A 24,663-nucleotide genomic window follows, 5' to 3' on the forward strand; every position below is an offset into this window, starting at 1 on the left:
GGTACAGATGCCCGAGCCACCTCAACTGGTTCCTCTCGATGTGGAGGAGTAGCGGCTCTACTCTGAGCCCTTCCCGGATGGCCGAGCTCCTCACCCTATCTCTAAGGGAGTGCCCAACAACCCTACGGAGGAAGCTAATTTCAGCCGCTTGTATCCGGGATCTCGTTCTTTTGGTCATGACCCAAAGTTCATGGCCATAGGTGAGGGTAGGAACGTAGACCGACCGGTAAATTGAGAGCTTTGCTTTTCGGCTCAGCTCTCTCTTCACCACAACAGACCGGCACAGTGCCCCCATTACTGCGGCAGCCGCACCGATCCGTCTGTCGATCTCCCGCTCCATTTTCCCCCACTCGTGAACAAGACCCAGAGATACTTAAACTCCTCCACTTGAGGCAGGAACTCCCCTCCAACCTGAAGAGGACAAGCCACCCTTTTCCGGTCGAGTACCATGGCCTCGGACTTGGAGGAGCTGATCTTCATCCCAGCCGCTTCACACTCGGCTGCGAACCGCCCCATCGCATGCTGTAGGTCTTGGCTAGAGGGGGCCAGTAGGACCACGTCATCTGCAAATCCACTGGTCCCCAAGCCAGACCCCCTCCGGCCCTTGGCTGCGTCTAGAAATCCTGTCCATAAAAGTTATGAACAGGACCGGTGACAAAGGGCAGCCCTGCCGGAGTCCAACATGCATCGCGAACAGGTCCGACTTAGTGCCGGCAATGCGGACCAAACTCCTTCGCTCGTACAAGGACCGGATGGCCCCTAATAAAGGGACCCCGATTCCATACTCCTGGAGCACCCCCCACAGGGCATCACGAGGGACACAGTGGAATGCCTTCTCCAGGTCCACAAAACACATGTGAACCGGTTGGGCAAACTCCCATGAACCCTCAAGCACCCTGTAGAGGGTATAGAGCTGGTCCAGTGTTCCATGGCCGGGGTGAAACCCACACTGCTCCTCCTGAAGCCTTTCGACTATCGGCCAGACTCTCCTCTCCAATACCCTGGCGTAGGCCTTACCAGGGAGGCTGAGGAGTGTTATCCCCCTGTAGTTGGAACACACCCTCCGATCCCCCTTCTTATAAAGGGGGACCACCACCCCAGTCTGCCAGTCCAGAGGCACTGTCCCCGACCGCCACGCAATGTTGATGAGGCGTGTCAACCATGACAGCCCAACAACATCCAGAGATTTGAGGTACTCAGGGCGGATCTAATTCACACCCAAAGCCTTGCCACCGCAGAGCTTTTTAACCAGCTCGGGGACTTCAGCCTGGGTGATGAAAGAGTCCAACCCCGAGTCGCCAGCCTCTGTTTCCACCACGGAATGCATGATGGCAGAATTGAGGAGATCCTCGGAGTACTCCTTCCACCGCCCGATAATGTCCTCAGTCGAGGTCAGCAGCCTCCCACCCCCACTATAAACAGTGTTGGCGAAGCACTGCTTCGCCCTCCTGAGGCGCCGGACGGTTTGCCAGAATCTCTTCGAGGCCAACCGGTAGTCCTTCTCCATGGCCTCACTGAACTCCTCCCAGGCCCGAGTTTTTGCCTCTGCCACCGCCCGGGCCGCAGCAGGTTTGGCCTCAGGGTACCCGTCAGCCGCCTCAGGAGTCCCACAAGCCAGCCACAGCCGATAGAACTCCTTCTTCAGCTTGACAGCATCCCTTACTGCCGGTGTCCACCACCGGGTTCTGGGATTGGCCCGTAGGCCGAGACGACAGTCAGAGACCTATCCCCAACCCGAAGGCACAGGGATACGACCCTCTCATCCACTGGGGTAAACCCCAACACGAGATGGCTGAGCTGGGGGGCAACAAGCAAACCCACACCAGCCCGCCGCCTCTCCACGTGGGCCACTCCAGAGTAGAAGAGAGTCCAACCCCTCTCAAGGAGATGGGTTCCAGAGCCCACGCTGTGCGTGGAGGCGAGCCCAACTATTTCTAGTCGATATCTCTTGACCTTCTGCACAAGCTCAGGCTCCTTCCCCCCCAGTGAGTTGACATCCCACGTCCCCAGAGCCAGCCTAAGCATCCGGGGATCGGGCCGCTGAGGTCTCCACCTTCGTCCGCCACCCAATCCTCTTTGCACCGGTCCCTCACGGTTCTCCCTGCAGGTGGTGGGCCCACTGGGGGATGCCCTCGCGTCTCTCGTTCGGGCTTGGCCCAGCCGGGTCCCGCGAGGAGCAACCCGGCCACCAGCCGCTCTCAAGCGAGTCCCGACCCCAGGCCTGGCTCCAGGGTGGGACCCCGGCTCCGCCGTGCCGGGCGACGTCACGTGCCTCGATATTTTCGTCCTCATGAGGGATTCTTGAACCGCTCTTTGTCTGACCCATCACCTAGAGCCTGTTTGCCATGGGAGACCCTACCAGGGGCATTTAGGCCCCAGACAACATAGCCTCTAGGATCATTTGAGCACTCAACCTCCACCACGTTAAGGTGGCAGTTCAAGGAGGAGCTGTCTTACTTATATATAAATATATGTCTCAATATTGTTTCAATTATATATTTTGATTCAAAATTGAGAGCATTGGAAATGACAATGTCATGACAACAAGCAGACCTGAACATTTTTTTCTATTTTCTGTGTAAATGCATTTGTTTTATCTTTTTAATCGAGTTAAAGGTACTGATAGGACACTGCACCACTTGCTCAATCAATGTCACGATGTGGAATTTTGGTTCGGGATTGGATCATGTTTTTCCAGTCAGGTGTTTTTCTGTTTATTTCTGATTATGGTAGCTTTAGGTTCCATGATTCAGGTGTGTTTTCCATTTCTTATATATTTGTCTAGGTTCTGCTTTGCTCTGTGTTCTTATGGGTTTGATGATTGTGTGCTGAGATCTGTTCCTCCTGTTTTTAGTTATAAAGTTTGTTTCCTGCCCTGTCCTTCATGTCTCTGTTCTCTCCCCTGTGTTCTGGTTCCCTGGGTTTGTTTACAGTTTGTTTCTCGTCTAGCTCCTCATGTTCCTGTTACTCCTAATTTGGTTCACCTGCCTCTCAGTCTACTAGTCTGTCCACACGTGTCCTGTTCCCCCTAATTATCTGCCCATTGTTTCTGTTTGCCTCCTTCTGTATTTAGGTCTGTTTATGTTCATTGTCCCCTGTGGTGTTGTTATGTCTTTTTGGGTTTTGTCCTTTGCTTCGGATCCTGGTATGTTAGGTTCTGTCTTTTGATATACCTAGTAATCAGGATTATCTTGTCACCCTGCGCCACCCCTGCATTTAAGTGGACTCTTATAACTTAAAGAAGGAGTTTCCAACTCACCCTGCTGCCTCCTCCCTCGTCTGCATTTTCGGTCCAGCCTAAACATGATAGTATCTATGGTTAATAAATACAGGCTATACAGGAATATTAAGTTGTATTATTGCATGTGATACTCTTTTTTTCTTACTGGTTAGATTGACCTAGTTAAAAGCAAAACATAGTTGAAGTTGCATGCTTCCCGGCCCTGCATAAATGATACTTGGCTTTAGCTATGTACACTGGTCATGTCAAACAAAGAGCTGTAGAGGCAAGCAGAGAATGGCCAGAATGTTAAAATTATATTGGTTTAGCAGACTTTACCATAGAAACACACAAACATACAATGGATCGCCTTTTGGCAAGGCAGTGAATTATGATATTCATTGTATTATATTGAGATATTATGTGATATACCAACACAAGGTAGCACATAATTGTGATGTGGACATAATTGAGAAAATTCTAAATATATTTTTAGGTTTTTGCAATAAAGAAATGACTGCTGATTTGCATTTGTGTCCAGCCTCCTTTAATCTCATACGTAAATTAAGAAAAATCCTAAAATATAAATACAATCCAGCACCTTACCTTCAGAAGACAAGTATTTTGAAAATAGAATCCATCTGTGTGTATACACATTCTCCTAAAAAAAATACCATCCAAACAGGGAGCAGCATTTTCTTCAACACAGACAGGGAAGCTAATCAGAGTTGATGTTTGAAGAAAACATGTTAGAAGAATGGCAAGAAAATGTGTCTCTTGATATACAAAGCTGTAAGAGACATACCTACAAAACACTTACAAAAGTAACAGAAAACATTGACTTAGAGAGGCTGAATACAAATGCTTACCAAACTTTCCAGATTTATACATAGAATCCCATTAAAACAATCTAAAGTTTGTGGTAGCAACTTGATAAAACTTAAGAAACTTGAAGATGTTATAAAATCTTTGCAAGGCTCTGTAGATTGTTCCTTTGATGCAGACTTTTTTGTGCACCCACAGGTATCTGGGCACAGTCCTCGGCTCATCTGTTATATCCACCACTGTGCTGGGAGATGACCACCCAGTGAGCATGGCAGTTCACTTCCAGCTCCAGCACAAAGTACAGGTTAACCTAACCTCTAAGATATATCTTCTTTGAAAAAGTAGTGGCATATTTGCATAATATAAATTTATCATGTCCTGATATTTTACCAGAATTCCATTGATGCTGTATATGATCCAGTGTGTGCATTCTGGGATTTTGATCTCACGTAAGTAGGAAATGTTATTTTTTAGACCACAGGCAGTTTAGATCAGTTAGAAGTATTTCAGGATTTGCAAAAGCAGAATTGATTTTATTCTTTGGTATGTCTATGTGGATCATAAGTATATACTGTATCATTTCTGTGTAAGCAGTCCGGAGGCTGGTGGGTGGTGGAATACCAAAGGCTGCGAGGTTGTGTCTAAACATTATGGATACACTGTTTGCTACTGCAACCACACCACCAATTTTGCTTTGCTGCTGCAGGTTTATGAAACTCAGGTAAAATGTCTCTGTCTGCCAACAGCTGTGGATTTTGTGTAGCATCCTTATCAACAACAGTGGTGCCCCCGGAATTTTTCACAGGGGAGCCACATGGGACCATTAAAAATCTTGGGGGGGAACACCAAAATCAAAACTAATGACTAACTTTGAAAAAATGCTGTTATTCTTTAATATTAATTGGAACAACAAAAAACCTATCACAGACCATTTGTCTTTTGTTTTGACAAATTTTAGACTGACTAGAAAAGAGCATTTAAAGTTCTCCAGAACACTTTCCAGTATTTAAAGTTTCACAGCCCTTGACATCAAAAAATCCCAGAAGAGAGTGTCCGACAAGTGCAGATATGTATGTATCCTTTTCATCCAAGATAATCCTTGCATCTCCAGAACACTTTCCAGCACAGTGAAAGCTATAAAATAAACAAAATGGATGCTCATACAGTGTTTGTTAAACAAGGTTCTAAACATAAATGAATGCAATAACTGTAAAGATGATTTCTAAGATTGTTGACCAGTTTACTATGGTGGTGATATAGAGTGTACACTGATTAAATGACTGTATGACCACCAAGTCAATGATCAGGCCAGGTGATGCTTTACATTAATAAGCAGATTCAGGTACCAGGTACGGGTGTTTTTGATTCTACAAAACAGAATGCACAAATAAAACATTTGTGAATAATTCAGTTTAATCACAACTTCCCATATGAGTAGCCTGAACTATATTTGGTTACAAATGAAATATACTGTTTACTCATTACTTCAGTCCTGTCTTTCAATCACTTATAATGTGGAGATCAAACTAGAAAAAGGCAACTAAAAATAATAAAAATCATCAACTTAAGGTAAAAACATATATGTTAGCCATATATTCTATTAAGCAAAATGAGCTAACAGAAAATATCCAGAACAACAAACCTAAATAACAAATTATCCTTGTAGAACAATTTACACAACTCACCAGTCTTATGGACGCACACTCTTAAAGATACTACATAAACTGCTTCTAAACTCAGCTTCTGATGATTTTCACTGCTTTGTTTACATTTGTTCTTAACATTACTCACAAACCGGCCGTGCCCCTAGTGGCGCGCTAAAAAAACTGCATCACAGTCCTGACTTCAGAACATAACTTTACATTGCTATAAAATGCGAAATAAAAGTGAATAAACCAGATTCCAAGCCATTAAACCAAACATTTTATATAGAATAACATGCAAAGTTCCTCAGTATTCTTAAGTACAATATAAATCTATAACATGACATACCTTGCTTTGCTTGGGTGCTAAACTTCATCTTTTAAGAATTGCTCATCCATGTTCTTTCCTTACAGCTCTTCCTTCATTTTTTTGTACTCCTCCAGCAGGCAGTTAATTTCTGCACATGTTTCAATTCAATTCAGTTTTATTTATAAAGCGCCAGTTCACAACACACGTCGTCTCAAGGCACATCACAAAGTCAATTCAATTAAATCATACAAATTTAAACTCAGATACATACATTCCAATTAATCTTAACTATCAAACAGTGCAGTCCGATTTAGTTTATTATTCAAATTGGTTAAAAGTTGTTCTCTTTGTCTCTTTATCCTACGAGCAAATTGGTCAGGAGTTGTCGCTTTAACTTCTGTGTGTCCAAGAAGTAAAGAAGGTACCCAGTCAGGATCGGACACCATAAATTCATAGGCTGGCTTCTCTTAGATAGTATGACATGCTTAGACATCGGTACAGTAGCTTTGCAGTTTATGTACAGTTAGGAAGTTAGGCTTCCGAGCTCATCATAGCACTGAAACAGCTCTGCTGAAACTCACTAATGATATTCTTATGGCCTCAGATAATGGGCTTGTGTCTGTACTTGTCCTGTAAGATCTCAGTGCTGCATTTGATACAGTCGATCACAATATTCTCTAGGCTGGAACATGCTGTAGGGATCAGGGTAACAGGGCTAGGCTGGTTTAAATCTTATTTGTCTGACAGATTCCAGTTTGTTCATGTAAATGATAAATCATCTTTAAACTCCAGGGTTAATTGTGGAGTACCACAGGGTTCAGTACTTGGGCCAATTCTCTTTACTATATATATGCTTCCAATAGGTAAAATTATCAGGCAGCATAGGATAAATTTTCACTGTTACGCTGATGACACTCAGCTTTACTTATCCGTGAATCCCGATGAGCCCAACCAGTTAGATAGACTACAAGTATGTTTTGAAGACATAAAAACTTGGATGATTTTAAATTTTCTGCTTCTAAATTCAGACAAGACATAAATTGTCGTCTTTGAACCGGAGTCTTTAAAAAAGAAATTGCTTAGTCAATCACTTAACCTGGATGGCATTAAATTGACCTCAGGTAATAAAGTAAAAAACCTTGGTGTTATTTTTGACCAGGACATGTCATTTAAATCCCATATTGAACAGGTTTCTAGGATTTCCTTCTTTCATCCCTGGGAACATTGCCAAAATTAGAAATATCCTGTCCAGGAGTGATGCTGAAAAACTAGTCCATGCATTTGTTACTTCAAGATTGGACTACTGTAATTCTTTACTATCAGGATGTCCACAAAATGCAGTTAAAAGCCTTGAGCTGATTCAAAATGCTGCAGCAGGAGTTCTGATGAAAATTAAAAAGAATGATCATATTTCCCCTACTTTAGCTTCCCTTCACTGGAACCCTGTTAAATCCAGAATAGAATTTAAAATTCTCCTCCTCACATACAAAGCCCTTATTGATTTAGGTCCATCATACATCAGATATCTGATTGTTCCATATGTTCCTAACAGAGCACTTCGTTCTCAGACTGCAGGTTTACTGGTGGTTCCTAGAGTCTCTAGAAGTAGAATGGGAGGCAGATCCTTTAGTTATCAGGCTCCTCTCCTGTGGAACCAGCTCCCAGTTTTAGTCTGTGGGCAGACACCCTGTCTACTTTTAAGGCTAGGCTTAAAACTTTCCTTTTTGATAAAGCTTATAGTTGGAGTGGCTTAGTTTATCCTGAGAGATCTTCCTTATTTTTACCTCCGTCTTCTTCCCTCCCTATTGGATGGAGTAAGGGGGAGTCAGGTTCAGCCTAAACTAGCTCAGTTATGGTTGAGGTGCAAACACACCCTCCATTTCTGCTACCTGTATGACCCCTTCTCTTTTCCAGTGGTTATGATCAATATGACAAAGAGAGGTATCCCAATCGTTGTGGTTTTTAGTATAACAATGGCCATCAGTGGGCTCTAGATGGACAAACTGTCTACTTTTAAGGCTAGGCTTAAAACTTTCCTTTTTGATAAAGCTTATAGTTAGAGTGGCTTAGGTCATCCTGACCAATGTCTGTAGTTATGCTACTATAGGCTTAGGCTGCTGGAGGACATAATGACCACTTTTACCCTCTTCGCTACATTCTCTCCAATTTTGCATTATTTGCTGTTATTTCAGCTTTTAACTTTGTTCTCTCTCTTTTCTCTTCCTAGAAGCTACACCTGGCCTGACTCTGTGTCTGCCTGTGACAACTTTCTGGAGAGGGGCGTCGTCCAAGCTTCTGTTGGCAACAACTTAATGCTCACCCTCTACCAATGATCCACATGGCCCTGTCTTTCAGTGTTTAACTCTTTCTCTCTCCTAGACATGGCAAACGACTGAGCTTTTACTGTGACTAACTCAATGTGCTCTCTTTCAGACTCAAACCTTGAAAACTGGCTCAGAGTTTATCTGTTCTTTCTTCCTAGATGAAACAACTAAAGGAGCTACATCCACTAACATTTACTTTTCCTTCCCATAAAAAGTACTCCTGGATCAGTGCTTCTGTATTATTTGTGTCTCTGCTCTGTTCCCTCAAACCCCCAGTCGGTCGTGGCAGATGGCCGCTCACACTGAGCCTGGTTCTGCTGGAGGTTTCTTCCTGTTAAAAGGGAGTTTTTCCTCTCCACTGTCGCTACATGCATGCTCAGTATGAGGGATTGCTGCAAAGTCAACGCCAGTGACGATCCACTGTCTCTACATGCTTATCTAGGAGGAGGGAATGCTGCAAGTCACTGACTGGATGCACTCTGCTGGGTTTCCTTAGACAGAAAAACTTTTTATCCAATTTGAATAAATAACTGAATCTGACTGCACTGTTCAATGATTAGGATTAATTGGAATGTATGTACCTGACTTTTGTGAAATGCCTTGAGACGACGTGTTGTGAATTGGCGCTATATAAATAAACAAAATTGAATTCAATAGGATTTAAATATGACTTTATTAACCTTATTAAACTTAATGGAAATACCGCAACTTAAAACACTATAAGCAGGACAAACTCTAACCATAGTTTGGTGTTGCATTCACTGGTAATCAGAAAAGCTAGGTACCTTCGCTGACACATGGTCAACTCCTTATCATATCTGGGGTGGCAACTGGGATAGCCAATGTTATTCCAGGGGGGGAGCAGAGCCCCCACTGGCCCACCCCTGGCAGCAGTGATCAACTAGATGTGCAGGTATTTAAACAGTATATGCATTTGTGTTGCTTTGTCCCAGAGGACCCCAGAGAACGAAAAAGCTCTGCAGGTCCTCACGTTCATTGGCTGTGGAGTGTCTCTGTGTGGCCTCCTCTTCACCTTCATCCTCTTCATTGCTGTAGGGTGAGTAACAAACATCAGAGAGTGCATTCTGAAAGCACCGAGGGTGAAAAGCATTTTATAAATCCCTACAAGATTCACATCAGTAAGAAAAATTGCTAAATATTGTGTTGATGTATGAGCATTACTACAGAAAAACATTTTCAATAAGTGTGCGAGAACTCACACGTTGTTTCACACATGGTTTTTTAATGTGTGTGTATTGGTGTGTGATATTTTAGAGTCCCGAAGTCAGACCGAACCACTGTTCATAAAAACCTGATAGTTGCCCTGGGCTTTGCAAAGCTCCTGCTGATGTGTAGTGACTGGGCAGCAGAGAACCAGGTGAGACAGTTTAATTTATTGACTTGAGGTGTACTAGCTGGAATACTCCCAATATAAAGTATGTTAGTACAGGTTTATACAAATTTGTTTTGCCACCATATCATAACATGCTTATTTTGAGTATCCATTGCATTATAAGCACCTGACATTACCTGAAAAAACAGATCAGATGTAACAAGGTGGCACGCTGTGTTCATCAACTAATACACTCCACTAAAAATTTTTAATGCTACTTGTATACAATTGTTTCTTTATGTGTTTAATCATACAGGCAGCATGTTTCATGGTGACCACTCTACTTCACCTCTTCTTCATGGCATCCTTCTGCTGGATGCTGGTTGAGGGTCTTCTTCTCTGGAGCAAAGTGGTTTCTGTCAACATCAGCGAGGACCGCAGGATGAAACTCTACTACGTCATAGGCTGGGGTAATCTGATCTTATTGAACAATGGTCAATTCAATTCAATTTAGTTTATTTATATAGTGCCAATTCACAACACATGTTTCAAGGCATTTCACTGTTTCATTCTGCAAGACAATATTTTGAAAGCAGCTATTGTTTAACACAACAGTACTAGGGGGCTGGCTCTAAAAAAAACAAATACCCTGTCCTAGTTCTGCATGTCTGTCTTTTGTTTGAATGACTTGGGAAGGCATTTTGCCATCACCCTACAACATAATTTGATGGTCAGATAAACCAGCTGCCTGAACTTTTTTTAAGTATTGGTAAATACTGCCACATGAGCACCACAAATGTCACAAAGCTCTCAATTTACCGGTCGGTCTACGTTCCTACCCTCACCTATGGCCATGAACTTTGTGTCATGACCGAAAGAACAAGATCCCGGATCCAAGCGGCTGAAATGAGCTTCCTCCGTAGGGTGGCCAGGCACTCCCTTAGAGATAGGGTGAGGAGCTCGGCCATCCGGAAGGGGCTCGGAGTAGAGCCGCTGCTCCTCCACATCGAGAGGAACCAGTTGAGGTGGCTCGGGCATCTATACCGGATGCCTCCTGGACGCCTTCCTCGGGAGGTGTTCCAGGCACATCCCACCGGGAGGAGGCCCAGAGGACGGCCCAGGACACGCTGGAGGGACTATGTCTCTCGGCTGGCCTGGGAACGCCTTGGGCTCCCCCTGGAGGAACTGGAGGAGGTGTCTGGAGAGAGGGACGTCTGGGCGTCTCTGCTGAGTCTGCTGCCCCCCCGACCTGGTCCCGGATAAAGCGGAAGACGACGAGTACGAATATATATATATATATATATATATATATATATATATATATATATATAACCTGACAGAGAGTGTACTTTCTTCTAACCATGTCTGTAAACAACATTTGTATAGCAGGTTTCCATGGAAACGTTGTTTCTGTTTCTAGTAAGGCTTTGTGGAAAAACAAGAAAAAATAAAAGAAAAACAAGAAAAAAATTACAAGAAAAACAGATCACAAGAAAGGAACAGGTTACAAAAAAAGAACAGACTTTGCGCTTGTTTATAGCAATTTAATCAAACGACATACTAAATGAAAATTTTCAGGATATTGTCTATTATACACACAGTACTATGTGTGCAAGTTAAGGTGAAATCATCTAAAATAAACAGGTAAGATAAGCACGGGTAATTTAGGATCACTTGCATGTATATTGATTCACCGGTACAGAAATCAGTTTTCTAAAAAGTTTCAAGGTTGACTTTGCTTTTCACAAGGATCAAGAGTTTTATTTACCTTGCTTTGACACTGCTTGTCACTAATAAGGCTCTTAGGAATCAAAAGCTGTTAGGATTATTGCCCTGTATATGAATATGGGCTCTCATCTGCAATGATAATTTTTATTAAAATATAAATTGTAGACCTACAGTGTCTTTGCAAAAGTATTTGAAATGTTTAAACTTTTCTATTTATACAGAACATACAAATGTTCTGTATAAATAGAACCCCCCTATAAGTTATTGTAATACTATATCTGGCAATGAAAATTGCTGATAAGCAAACTTTTGGGTCTCTTAATTTTAAAGATCAGCGAATGCTTCATGATTTAAAATTAGATGGAAATAAAAAAAGAGGAGACTAGATAATTTATGTCTGAGCTGGATAAGCTACATGAAGGTCTGACCTGCACGGTGTATGTCATAACAAAAACATAAAAACAACATGTTCTTTATTCTGAAATTAGGCAAATGTATGTCTGTTTACTTGCCTGGTAAACTATGATCTTGAATTTATTCCCTTCCTTCTTGTTTGTGCATCATTTTGACAGCAACATAAAAAGAACATGACAGTCTTTTGCACACTATTTGAAATGTCTGTAAAATCTAGATTTAAAAAAAAAAATAAAGCAAAAACACTCTTTTAGAAGAAATGCAGAACAATTTCTTCTCACGTGGAATATCACTGTTTGGCTGAAGGACATGATAATAATCTCACATCAAGAGTAGAAGTGCACACATCTCCAGTTGTTTTTCTACCCAGAAGGAAAATGAGACATGCTGCTGCCTTGTTTGTTCTCAAACAGATAAAGACAGGAGTTCTTTGAGGGACAGAGGGTGAGGAGGCCACGTACAAGCACCTTCCTTTAGACTCAAATGATTAATTGTACATTTGCCTTACTTTTTTTTGCAAGTAGTTTGACAAAAAACAGTAATTGTACCATTGAGATATGTATAGTTGCTTTTAACTTTCTGAAATATTGAGCATGTTAAAATATAGAACTATGTAACATTTGATGACTATTAAGCTAAAAAAAAAACAAAAAAAAAACACATTTCAGTAATTTGAGTCATGGTTTGGCTTATACAGCGAGCTTTAAAAATACAAATTTTCTACCTTAAAAAAACAGTTTTTATAATTTGGATTTGCTGAATAAAGATGCTGACAAATGTTTTGCAATTAGGTAATTCTAGCAACAAAGATGGCTCATAAAGTGATTGATTAAGTATCCCTGATACTGCTGATTATTGTTCACATCACTTTATTGAATAAATAAAAATGAAATATAATTATTAGGATGTTCCAATCCAAATGTTTTGCACCAACGATTCCATCATTTAAAATGACTTTTGATTGTATGCCGATATTTTTTATAACAAATACTGTACTTGTCCTCTACATGCAATGAGTATAATAAGTAGTAAAGAAAGAATAATCTAAATATGTATTATCTGACTGATACCTCTGCAGTTCTAGATTAGTCTGCAATGCTTGAATTGACCAACTATGTACTTCTTGGTGGCCACTATTCCCATGATGCTGTGCTGAGAGGAGTCCTGAGAGATTAACAAACTGAAGTGTGCACAAAGAAGGCCATGCTTATAATTCCTACAACATCCATGCTATTTCTCACATTATCTTATAGAATGGCATGCAGACCATTTTTATCAATTTCAATTTTGTTTAGCATATCTTGGATTGCTTGCTTGTATGTTCTCCAGTAAGAGGTTAATGAAAAAGACATGCAGCACACCATGTATTTCAGTGTTAAGTAATGCCAAGAAGCTAATCAGTGACGTCATGCAAACCTCTGAACTCCAAATGCCTGCACTAAAGCGAATGGCAATCACATGGGATAGTGCCCCCTGCGGGTGAGGGTGAACCTTTTCTTTTTATTTCTTTTTATTTCTTTTTTTTTTTAGGGTGAACCTTTTCTTTCTAGCTCTGATTTGGAGAGGGGAGGATGTACCATGGCTTCAGAAACCTCAAAAGACATTAAAAACTTATATTCTCTATCGTTATACAAAGCGATTAATTTAGTCACTCAATCTGTAATTCTATTTGTCACATTGCTTTTCAGATGAAACTGACTAAGTGCGTAGCTTACTCACTTTCAGAGTTATCTGGGTGCATTTTCTGGTTTATTTTGTTTTTCCCTCAAATATAAATAATTGTTCTAAGTTGGTAGCACTGTTGCCTTGCAGCAAGAAAGTCCTGGGTTCGACTCCCGGCCGGGGGTCTTTCTGCATGGAGTTTGCATGTTCTCCCCATGCATGCGTGGGTTCTTATCAGGTACTCTCGCTTCCTCCCACAATCCAAAAACATGACTGTTAGGTTAATTGGTCTCTCTACATTGCCTATAGGTATGTATGAATGAGTGTGTTGTCCTGTCTGTGTTGCCCTGCGATGGACTGGCGACCTGTGCAGGGAGTACCCCACCTCTCGCCCATAGACTGCTGGAGATAGGCACCAGCTCCCCCATGACCCACTATGGAATAAGCAGTATAGAAGAGGAATGCATTTTTGATGTCCTTTTAATTGTTAAACACTGATATATTTTCTCTTCTAATATATCCCTGTTGCATTCTTTTACCCAACAACATTCCCTGATCCAATTTATTTGCATCTTGTCTTTTTTACATTCTTTGGTTAGTGTACTGTCTATTTTGTCTCAGTATGCATCTGGTAATGTTAAAACAAAGGGGGTGAGAAAGAGAAATAGGGAGCAATCTTTGGAACAGCCTCCGTAGCTCCTCTCCATGCTGAGGACAAGCCCCTAGGAAATAGGTACTGACCCTCGTATTGTTGCTATATATATATATATATGTAGCAAACAAAAAATTGTAAAAGAACTTTAAATGTGATTTATATTATAGATTCCTTAAAGTAGCCGCCTTTTGCTGTGATGACTGAAATATTAGCCTGTGGCCTTCTCTCAATGAACCTCTGGGAAGTTCTTGTAAGACTCTTTGGAGACCTTTTTATATTAATGTCTTCCATTCATTTCTGAACTGAATTGCAGCCTCACAGGGCTGGTTTCTATTCCCAATATTTTCTGTTTATTCTAAATCTTCTTTGCATATCATTACTTACATGATATGTTACACAACAGCCTTAACCCGTTTTTTATTTGTGGCAGCTGTTCTAGTATCCATTTGTAAGCGTGTGTTATGTCGCATTCTGAGCTGAGAACACGATGTGAGTCAGTAGCACAAACAATCTTCAGGTGTTACTCTGGTCTTTAACCCTCAGACTAAATAGGAACAAAGAACAGAAGAGACAAAATATGCAGCTGAACCCAGCTGAACTTTGGCAGTAATTGTTGCAGTTTTATGTTTAAAACATGTTGCGTTGTTGTTGCAGCACAACCACCATTGATTTTATGTCATTGACCTGTTTTTCAGGACTACCTGTTCTGATAGTTGGACTAACATTGGTGATATCAAGGGGCGAATACAAGGCTCAAGATCACTGCTGGCTCAGTGTAAAAACTGATACTATTTGGGCCTTTGTGGGACCAGTTATATTTGTCTTGATGGTAAGTATTCTTATTGTAAGCATACATCCACCTTACAGCTGTTTCTCTGTCCTCTACATGAATACTTTAATCATATGAACATTTCATGTAGGATTAAAAGCTTCATGGTTGTAAAAGGACTGTTTCTAGTAAAGGTCTCATAATAAATACTAGGCTGTTTCTCATTCTCATTTTATTTCTGAAAGAAAGATGGAATATTTGTTCATAATACAATGAATGTACAACGACATATCTGCAGTATAATTGCAGTACAGACAATAGCAGTAAGAAACGAAACTTAGAAAACAGCAATAAGTTAACTTCATCCCAGAATCACAGTAACACCCCTTGGATCCAAAACAACATGAAACATAACAGAAGTAATCTCTGTTTCATGAACACTGCAGTCATGTTACTGTTTGTTGGGATGTATTTTCATGCAGCTGAGTTCTTCTGTCAGCTTAAGGCCAAGTGGCTCTGCATTGACACGTCGTTGTTGCTGTTGTGTACTGCCTGCAGGTCAATGCAGTTGTGCTGTGCCGTGTTGTCATAGTGACCGTTTCCAGTGCTCATCGCCGTGCTAAGATGCTCAGTCCAAGCTTTGCATCAAAAATGCAGACCTTCGACCTCACCTGGTAGGTTACAAGCATCTCTACCTCTTTCCTTGTTTGCCCTCCTTCATGAATTGTTTCCTGCTGTCCACCCACGCTCTTCCACACTTATACACAAACCCACAGGCTTAGTATTTTTGTTTTTGCTTGAAGAGCACTGTACTCAATAGAGGTAGTGAGTGAGACTGGGAGTTTACTGTGGGAGTGTACCAGGGCTTATCAACTTAACACCTGGCCTCAGCACAGTTGTTTGCCTTTTCTTCAAGCCTTTCCTCTGCCATAGCTGTGTTTGTATTGTAGCTTTCATACACCTTGTTACTAGAGATGCTCCAATCCAGTTCTTTTGTGTTTTAATTCAATCTATATTTTTTATGTCTGAATTAAAAACATCCCAATACTGAAACACTTTAATAAACAATATTTGTTATGGGCCCTGATGTTATAAAAGCCTCCTGACCTTGTTGACCATGTGTTTCATTGTAAGCCCAAGTATCTGATATCTGATCCATAAGAAACATGTTTAGACATCTCTTCTTGTCAGTACAGGTACAATTGGTTTTTCTGTGTGCAGTTGCACATTATAATAGAACTAAAAGATGGTGTATCAAAAAAACGTTTCTTGTGGATGTGCATTAAGATGCCAATGAACTTGCCACGTGCTTTTGGGAATCATTGTGGGACCTATACACTATACAACAGTACATTTAACATGTTAACATGTTTTACTGCTTGAAAACATAAAATTGAGAGATATATATTATTATGGGCTTGCATTGCTAATTGTAGTTAGCCTGGTCATTGAGCTTAGCAGTGATTAAATCTAATTTGTTTTCCAATTAGCAACCAGAATGAGCTCTGGACTGCCATATAGAAAACTGATTGTATTTGTCTTACAGCACCAAGAATGTTAGAACAAACTATTTAAAGCACATAAGATTAAAATAAATCAGAGAAATTGTCTGTTCTTATTTAATGTGTGGTTTCCATGTATCCTGAAGATTATCCTACTGGGTCTGAATTCCTGCTAATCACAAAACAGGACAAAAGTCATGTTTAAATGAATTCTATAGAAGTAGGTTGCGCCTGTAGATGCTGGTGGTCCTCTTCTTGCTTTAGGATCAAGAGTGTTTAGACCCTCTTGTCAGGATTTGTGTTGTGCCAGAATGTGGAACGTTAATAAACGATAGCAAGAAAGTTGAAGAAGGAGAGATGAAGAGAACCGAGCATGTATTGTTTCGAAAGCTCGCAGTTCAATCCTGATAACAATACAGTGCAGTAAAGTTTAGTTTATTATGCCAGTTCATAATAAGTTATCTAGCCAAGCCGATTGCAAATAGTTGTTAACTTTGCAGGAATCTTTCATGCAAGCATGTGGCAACAGTAAAAATGAATGACTTCATTTTGACAAGAACAAACCTGCAAAATCCGCCTAAGCATGAGAGTCTATCTGCTGTGGGTTTGGGAAGACTCTTTCTGATTATTATGAAGAGAGTATAATAAATTGTAGAAGTATCTCCCATAAGCCTGCTGGGTAAAGAGTTTTTAAGATCTCACATTTCTGATATTTTCACTTTAATTAAAAACACCTAATCCCCACCATTAAGGAGCTCTTCCACCCTTAACTGTTTTCATGTTTGTCTCCTTGTAATGGAAATGCCACAATGCCATTCCATTCCCTCTGTAGCTGTTTCTCTTCATTCCCTCACAAACAGACTAATGATGTGCCAGCCACGTTACGTCAATTCAGGAGATTCGAGGGAAAACAACTTTCAGAAATAAAAAGAAGAGTGAGTCGGCTTTGTCCTTGCTGACACAGTGCAGCTGAAAAACTCAATCTCTCTATCCAGGTGCAGCAGTGTGACAACAATGGTAGTATGAACAAAGGCAATGTTTTCTGCCTTGCCCCATTAAATGGTTATTGGTCGTATAAGCACCAAGATCATTGAAAGGATGGTTGCAAAGCAGCAGGAGGGAACATCTATAGTTAAGCAAAGATTTTTGATGAGGATTCAAGAAGGAAATATCCAGCAAAAAACTGTCTTTACAATACATTCACCAATGCTTTTCTTTCCAATCACTAGTAGAGGGACCGTGAAGACCTCGAGAAGCAAATGGGAACCAGAACATATAACTTCCATGGAGAGAAAAAACAGATAGGGAGGACATGAAGTTAAAAGCTGAAAGAACAGCATCCATCCATCTATCCATCCATTGTCTTCCGCTTATCCGGGATCGGGTTGTGGGGGCAGCAGCCTAAGCAGAGAGACCCAGACTTTCCTCTCCCCAGCCACTTGGGCCAGCTCATCTGGGGAAATCCTAACGTGTTTCCAGGCCAGCCAAGAAACATAGTCCCTTCAGCGTGTCCGGGGTCTTCCTCTGGGCATCCTCCCGGTGGGACGTGCCCGAACACCTCACCAGGGAGGCGTCCAGTAGGCATACTAACCAGATGCCTGAGCCACCTCAACTGGCTCCTCTCCTCTTCTTATTGAAAGAACAGTGAACAATACAAAATTGGAGAGTTGTAGGAGAATACAGTAAAGTGAGGAAAAACTGGTTTATCCAGAGAGGATTCTGAAAAGTGAAAGATCTGCTTCCCAGTAAGTCTGCTGTTTGAGGGAAAAGTGTTTTCCTAGGAACATATGGAGCAATCAGATCTCTAATGTATGATAGTTTGTCTATGAAGGGCTTCATATGTAAGATAGAGATTTCTCATCATATACAGTATCTTGCTGCAGTATTTTGATTAGGCTGGAGGCTTTTTCCTGATTTTCTTTTGGACTTCCTGATAAGAAAGAATTACAATAGTCCTACCTTGAAGTAAGAGTTTTTAAGGGTTTTTCTTAGATAGGCAATATTGATAACTTTATTTCTGAGTATTTCCTAAAATGTATACGGTTCTATTGGGTAAAGATTGCAAATAATTTTACCCTAAATCCAAAACAGTAGGTGGCAGTGATGTGCCTATGTGTCTATGTATAGGAAGTTGTATGTGGGATGCAAGCATAGGTGTCTCATCTTGCTGAGACCGAAACTCACCAAAGTATAAGGCCTAATACCTTGTCGGGTCACCCCCGTTGTTGGACATTTCTGATCATAACTAATCAACAGAATGGTTTAGACAGCTCATATTTTCTCAAGAATTTTATAAAGAAGAGTTGATTAGAGATTAGTCTGTAATTTATTAAGTCATCTTGATCAAGAGGTTTCTAAGTACAGGTTTAAATTTGCTTTTCTAGCTTAGGTGAGCACAATTTTCTCTCCAATTTCCTTAAGCGCTGCTTTTCAGTATGCAGCTCTGAATTAAACGAGGTATACATCCTCCTATGACTGATTACCTTTTTCTTAAACTCTGGGTAGTGTTTCAGCTTCAATGCAACATGCACTGAAGTTGTAACGCGATCAACAAAACGACCAGTTTGTGAGGGGGTAAAAATTAGGCGTGTTGTTCTGTGAATCAGATTAGCAAAAGAACAAATTATTAAAAGATTGCTACAGCATTGCCCATAAAAAGGTCTACTTCAGTCAAATATTCTCACAGTGTACTCAGTCAAATTGAACTCAAAGGATATTAAGACATGATAGGGCTGTAAAAGACATTTGTCCACACCCAATGCACGATCAATAAGTCTTCAAAGAAGGATACTACTACTCCTCCTCAACCAGTTTATTAAAAAATGTTAAATAATTAGATAATTAAAAGTATATGAGTTATTTACATTGATATGATCTACCTGCTACTACCAGGTTTCATATCTAGTCTTTGAAAAGTGCAATGTTATGTTCAGTAAGCCACATAAAATTGTTATATTTTTAATTCACTGACAATAAATGTTCTTGATTTACTTCTTTATAGTTGGTTTGTAATAAATGTAATTGGGAAAGACACAGCCATGCCACAGCCATGTACTGGGTGGGTAACAGTACAGAAGCTGCAGAGAAGTGTGTTAAAGTACAACTCTTCCTTGTCTGGACCTGGGTTGTCACTGTTTTGGGGTACTAAAAATGAATCTGTTTTTTGTGTGTTTTCTGGCAAAGAAATTGATTTAATTGCAGAAAAGCAACAGATATAACTCTGCTTTACTCAATAAGCAAAGGATATAGACAACAATGCATAATCTACCTGAAAAAAAGTTAGGACACCCTATCTATCCCCTGTTTGTTAATCATGAAATAACTTTTGTCAGAAGCTAGCAGTTCCTCAACTGGATTTGTGCACAGTTTGCCACACTCCTCTTTTCAGCTGTTAAATGTTTGAGGGGTTTCTTACATGTACAGCCTGTTTCAAGTCGCCCCACAGCATCGCATTACGATTAGGGTCTGAGCTCTGGGTTAACCCAGGAGTTTCCATTTACTCATTTGAGAACATTTGGTAGATTCACCTATATGTTGTGGGTAATTTTCATGTTGTGGGGTTCAGTTTTGCTTCAGTTAACATTTTTTTACAGGTGGTCTGTAATGCTGTATGTGGTTTATGCTTAACCATGCTTAGACTATGTCCAAAGATTATTATGCCTGAAGTCCTGTCTTTGTCTATTTTGCAGACTCATATTAGCATATTGCTGTATGCTTTCTTTGCAAACTTGCTTGGACGGCCACACCAAACTAAATATCGAGGTTTAAACAAGCCAAGGACAAGCTTGCAAAGCAAGGTTTTTCACATGACTGTATGTAACTCTCAAACACTCATGAACCTACTCCACGTGGTTATGCAGGTATCTTCTCTGTGTCCTTTTAGGGCTGTGACTCGCCCAGTTCTTATCCTGCTCCCTGTCCTGGGTTTGACATGGATATGTGGAGTGCTGGTCCATCTGTCTGTGGTAGTCAGCTATATGTTCATTGTCCTCAATTCCTTCCAAGTAAGCACGACATAATTAAAATTTGCAACAACACTGTGTACAAATTAACCTAGTATCAGTAATTTTGTGGTTTCATTGTGTCATTCCTCAGTTTGAAATGATTATTGTTTAGATGAAAATAATTTTTTTAATGAAGTAAATAACAATACAGCTGTCTTAATGCATTCGCTGTAAAGCAATATATTTTCGGAAAAGCCAGTTCAACAGTATACATTCATTTTACCCAGCCATTTAAGATAACAGTGAAGTGGGGATATTCTACAGTTTTGGTGCACCTAACTGCAAATTTGCAGCCAGACATGAACGTAAATTAAAATGCTAAAACAAGAATAGCTTTTACTAATTCAATTTCTGCACTTCTTCATTATCATGGTATATATACACTGCTCAAAAAAATAAAGGGAACACTTAAAAAACACAATATAACTCCAAGTAAATCAAACTTCTGTGAAATCAAACTGTTCACTTAGGAAGCAACACTGATTGACAATCAATTTCACATGTTGTTGTCCAAATGGAATAGACATCAGGGGGAAATCTTTGGCGATTAGCAAGACACACTCAATAAAGGAGTGGTTCTGCAGGTGGGGACCACAGACCACTTCTCAGTACCTATGCTTTCTGGCTGATGTTTTGATCACTTTTGAATGTTTGCGGTGCTTTCACACTCGTGGTAGCATGAGACGGACTCTACAACCTACACAAGTGGCTCAGGTAGTGCAGCTCATCCAGGATGCACATCAATGCGAGCTGTGGCCAGAAGGTTTGCTGTGTCTGTCAGCGTAGTGTCCAGAGCCTGGAGGCACTACCAGGAGACAGGCCAGTACACCAGGAGACGTGGAGGAGGCCGTAGGAGGGCAAAAAGCCAGCAGCAGGACCGCTACCTCTGCCTTGCTGCAAGGAGGAACAGGAGGAGCACTGCCAGAGCCCTGCAAAATGACCTCCAGCAGGCCACAAATGTGCATGTCTGCACAAACAGTTAGAAACCGACTCCATGAGGATGATATGAAGGCCCGACGTCCACAAATGGGGGTTGTGCTCACAGCCCGACACCGTGCAGGACGCTTGGCATTTGCCAGAAAACACCAGGATGGGTAAATTTGCCCGTGGCGCCCTGTGCTCTTCACAGATGAAAGCAGGTTCACACTGAGCACATGTGACAGACGTGACAGAGTCTGGAGACACCGTGGAGAGCGATCTGCTGCCTGCAACATCCTTCAGCATGACCGGTTTGGCAGTGGGTCAGTAATGGTGTGGGGTGGCATTTCTTTGTAAGGCTGTGAGGCCCTCCCTGTGCTCACCAGAGGTAGCCTGACTGCCATTAGGTACCGAGATGAGATCCTCAGAACCCTTGTGAGACCATATGCTGGTGCGGTTGGCCCTGGGTTCCTCCTAATGCAGGACAATGCTAGACCTCATGTGGCTGGAGTGTGTCCGCAGTTCCTGCAAGATGAAGACATTGAAGCTATGGACTGGCCCGCCCGTTCCCCAGACCTGAATCCGATTGAGCACATCTGGGACATCATGTCTCGCTCCATCCACCAACGTCACGTTGCACCACAGACTGTCCAGGAGTTGGCGGATGCTTTAGTCCAGGTCTGGGAGAAGATCCCTCAGGAGACCATCTGCCGTCTCATCAGGAGCATTCCCAGGCGTTGTAGGGAGGTCATACAGGCATGTGGAGGCCACACACAATACTGAGCCTCATTTTGACTTGTTTTAAGGACATTACATCAAAGTTGGATCAGCCTGTAATGTGTTTTTCCACTTTAATTTTGTGTGTGACTAAAAATCCAGGCCTCCATTGGTTAATAAATTTTATTCAATTCAATTCAAAAATACTTTCTTAATCCCAAAGGGAAATTAAATGTTGTTGTAGCTCATTATGAAGGTTTCCATTGATGATTTTTGTGTGATTTTGTTGTTAGCACATTCAACTTTGTACAGAACAATGTATTCAATGAGAATATTTCATTCATTCATTCAGATCTAGGATGTGTTATTTGAGTGTTCCCTTTATTTTTTTGAGCAGTGTAGTTGAGGTCTTGCTCAATGTTGTTTAAATGGGCCAATTTCACATTCTGATCCATTTTAACAGAAAGGTTGTTGGCAGGATTTTGAACATCTACACATCTACAGCCAGCTTTCCTCCCCAGATAATATGGCACTCATTTCCGCTGTCTCACTTACTTCCTTTACTTCCTTTTTTGATATAACCCCCCACCACCACCTTGTTTTTCTTGTACTTTTCTGTTATGTCCCTTATTTTTTATCATCTTTTCTTACCTCTCTCATCCCTCTTTGCTCTTCCCCAGTCTTTAATTAATCAAAATGAGTTAGCCCTTGGGTGACCCCCAGAGAGCTGCTAGTTAATTTAGATTTACAGCCAGTGTCCAGTTGAGGCCAGATAACACTACAGTAGGAGTTCTTCCTCATGTTGGTAGGAGGATGAGGCACAGCCAACAGATTTCCTCCTAACAAATGAAACAGAAACAAAGAAGGGCAGAGAGGGGAAAAAGCCAATAATACAACATATGCATAAGTTCCTGTATATGTTAGATGTACTCTACAATATTGTTTTTTGTACATTTTAAACACAGATATTTTAACTCTTTAGAGTGCTCTCTTTAGGGTACAGGCCGAATCCTTGTGAAACGTGAGAACTATCATTTCTGCAACAGAACCTCATGCAGCTATGCGACTTGAGTAAAGTGGTGCATAAAGCAGCTCTGAGGTGGCTTAATGCTAGTGTTAGAATGGCCTTCTTTAAGTTTATAGGTCCAGTTCCTTTACCTGCAGAATGCTGAAGTGGACAGCACCCAGCACGGACATGCAGAGACCTTCAGATTAGCCGGGTACTCAAAGTATAGAAAGGGGTCAACATTTTAAAAGACAAAATGAATTATTTTTGTACTTGTTTCACAGTGTGGATTCTTGAAGTCATAAGGGCTTTATCTTGAGTTTTATATCACTTTGATAACAAACAGTTAATGCACTTTTGCAACAACTGCTATCATTTGTTTGCAGTACCTAGCATTGAGTCTTTAATCTTTCTAAGCAGCAATTACGGCTCACTGTTTTTGCAGAAATATTTTAATTCAGCCACATTTGCTGACTCAAGCCCACAAACAGCAGTGGAATTCAAGGTTCCATCAATTACAGCTAGTAATCCAGGTCCTGAAGAAAAGCCCCAGACCATAACACTACCACCACGTTGGACTGTCAGTATGATGTGCTTTTACTGAAATGCTGTGTTACACCAGTTGAAATAGGACATACACATTGAAAAATTTTCTACTTTTGTCTCAGCCAAAACAATATTTTCCTAAGATATGTGAGAATCGTAAAGTATTTCTGGGAACTGTAAGGCATGCCCCTGTGCCATTTTTGGTCAGCAGTGGTTTTGTCTAGTCTAACTTAGAACCCTGAACGCTAGGGCTGCACAATTTTACAAAACATGAAATACGTAATATTAATGATGAATGTCATGATAAAGAAATCACTTGCGATAAGTAAACAAGTGCTTAACTAAACGGCATTGGTGTCTTTCTGGTTTGGGTTCGAGCAAATATAATTCTCAAATAGTGAATAATATATCTGCCAATAGGAGAAAATAAAATGTTATATCTAAATATAGTTTTATAAAACAAATTTAAAAAAACGTTGTGTCTGGTGACATATACTGTTTTTCCAATGAAACACCTTAACTGTAATTTCTTAGAGTGTCATATTGAGGGTTTACCAACTCTCGAGCATGGACAAACAAGTACCAAGGCGGAGCAGCAAATTAAACGGCTTATTTGAAACAGCAAAGGTGAGGCAGAACACGGACTGGATCTGCCGGAGGGATCTGGGTAGGCACTGAGGAGTAGAGGATAGAGGATATTGTTTGTTCTGGAAAAGATATTGAGAGTTGTGCAGGACAGACGTGAAGTCTGCTTACTGTTGATGGTGGATGATGGTTTGTAGGAGGAGGTAAGCTTTCCCACAGAGGCTAAGCTAGGCAGGAGGAGTGGCACAGAGGTTCTCAGTACTCACTCACTCACTTTGTGACCTTCTGATTGGCAGCGCTTCAGCTGAGCATGTGGTGTTGGAGCGTGGACAGGCAAGTGAGCAATGTCTTGGTGTTTCCAGGAGGTGATCTCTGAGTCTTAGGGCTGGAGACAGGAAAGGAAAGGAGACTCGCAGCTGAAGCTCCAAGAAGCTCATCTGAGCATAACACAGAAAAGGAGAATGGAATCCATGACACGGTTATCAGAGGGATCCAAATCTGC

The 24,663-nt window shown here is 41.2% G+C and overlaps 1 protein-coding gene across 4 annotated transcripts in view; it reads left to right on the forward strand.

The window, feature by feature from the left end:
- adgrd2 (adhesion G protein-coupled receptor D2) overlaps positions 1 to 24,663 on the forward strand; it is a 106,126-nt gene that overhangs the window by 51,565 nt on the left and 29,898 nt on the right. For 3 of the 4 annotated variants that reach the window (XR_007040446.1, XM_047380153.1, XM_047380152.1), the window contains exons 12-20: positions 4,244 to 4,349; positions 4,439 to 4,494; positions 4,640 to 4,766; positions 9,276 to 9,379; positions 9,598 to 9,700; positions 9,972 to 10,125; positions 14,810 to 14,943; positions 15,442 to 15,557; positions 20,269 to 20,389. Coding sequence is in view for 3 of the 4 variants with exons in the window: in XM_047380153.1 (XP_047236109.1) it covers positions 4,244 to 4,349; positions 4,439 to 4,494; positions 4,640 to 4,766; positions 9,276 to 9,379; positions 9,598 to 9,700; positions 9,972 to 10,125; positions 14,810 to 14,943; positions 15,442 to 15,557; positions 20,269 to 20,389 (1,021 nt within the window). In the remaining variant the exon portion in view is untranslated. The remainder of the gene's footprint in view (positions 1 to 4,243; positions 4,350 to 4,438; positions 4,495 to 4,639; positions 4,767 to 9,275; positions 9,380 to 9,597; positions 9,701 to 9,971; positions 10,126 to 14,809; positions 14,944 to 15,441; positions 15,558 to 20,268; positions 20,390 to 24,663) is intronic. The other variant, XM_047380154.1, reaches the window with a different exon arrangement.

Source organism: Girardinichthys multiradiatus, chromosome 12, assembly GCF_021462225.1.
Source record: "Girardinichthys multiradiatus isolate DD_20200921_A chromosome 12, DD_fGirMul_XY1, whole genome shotgun sequence".
NCBI lineage: Eukaryota > Metazoa > Chordata > Actinopteri > Cyprinodontiformes > Goodeidae > Girardinichthys > Girardinichthys multiradiatus.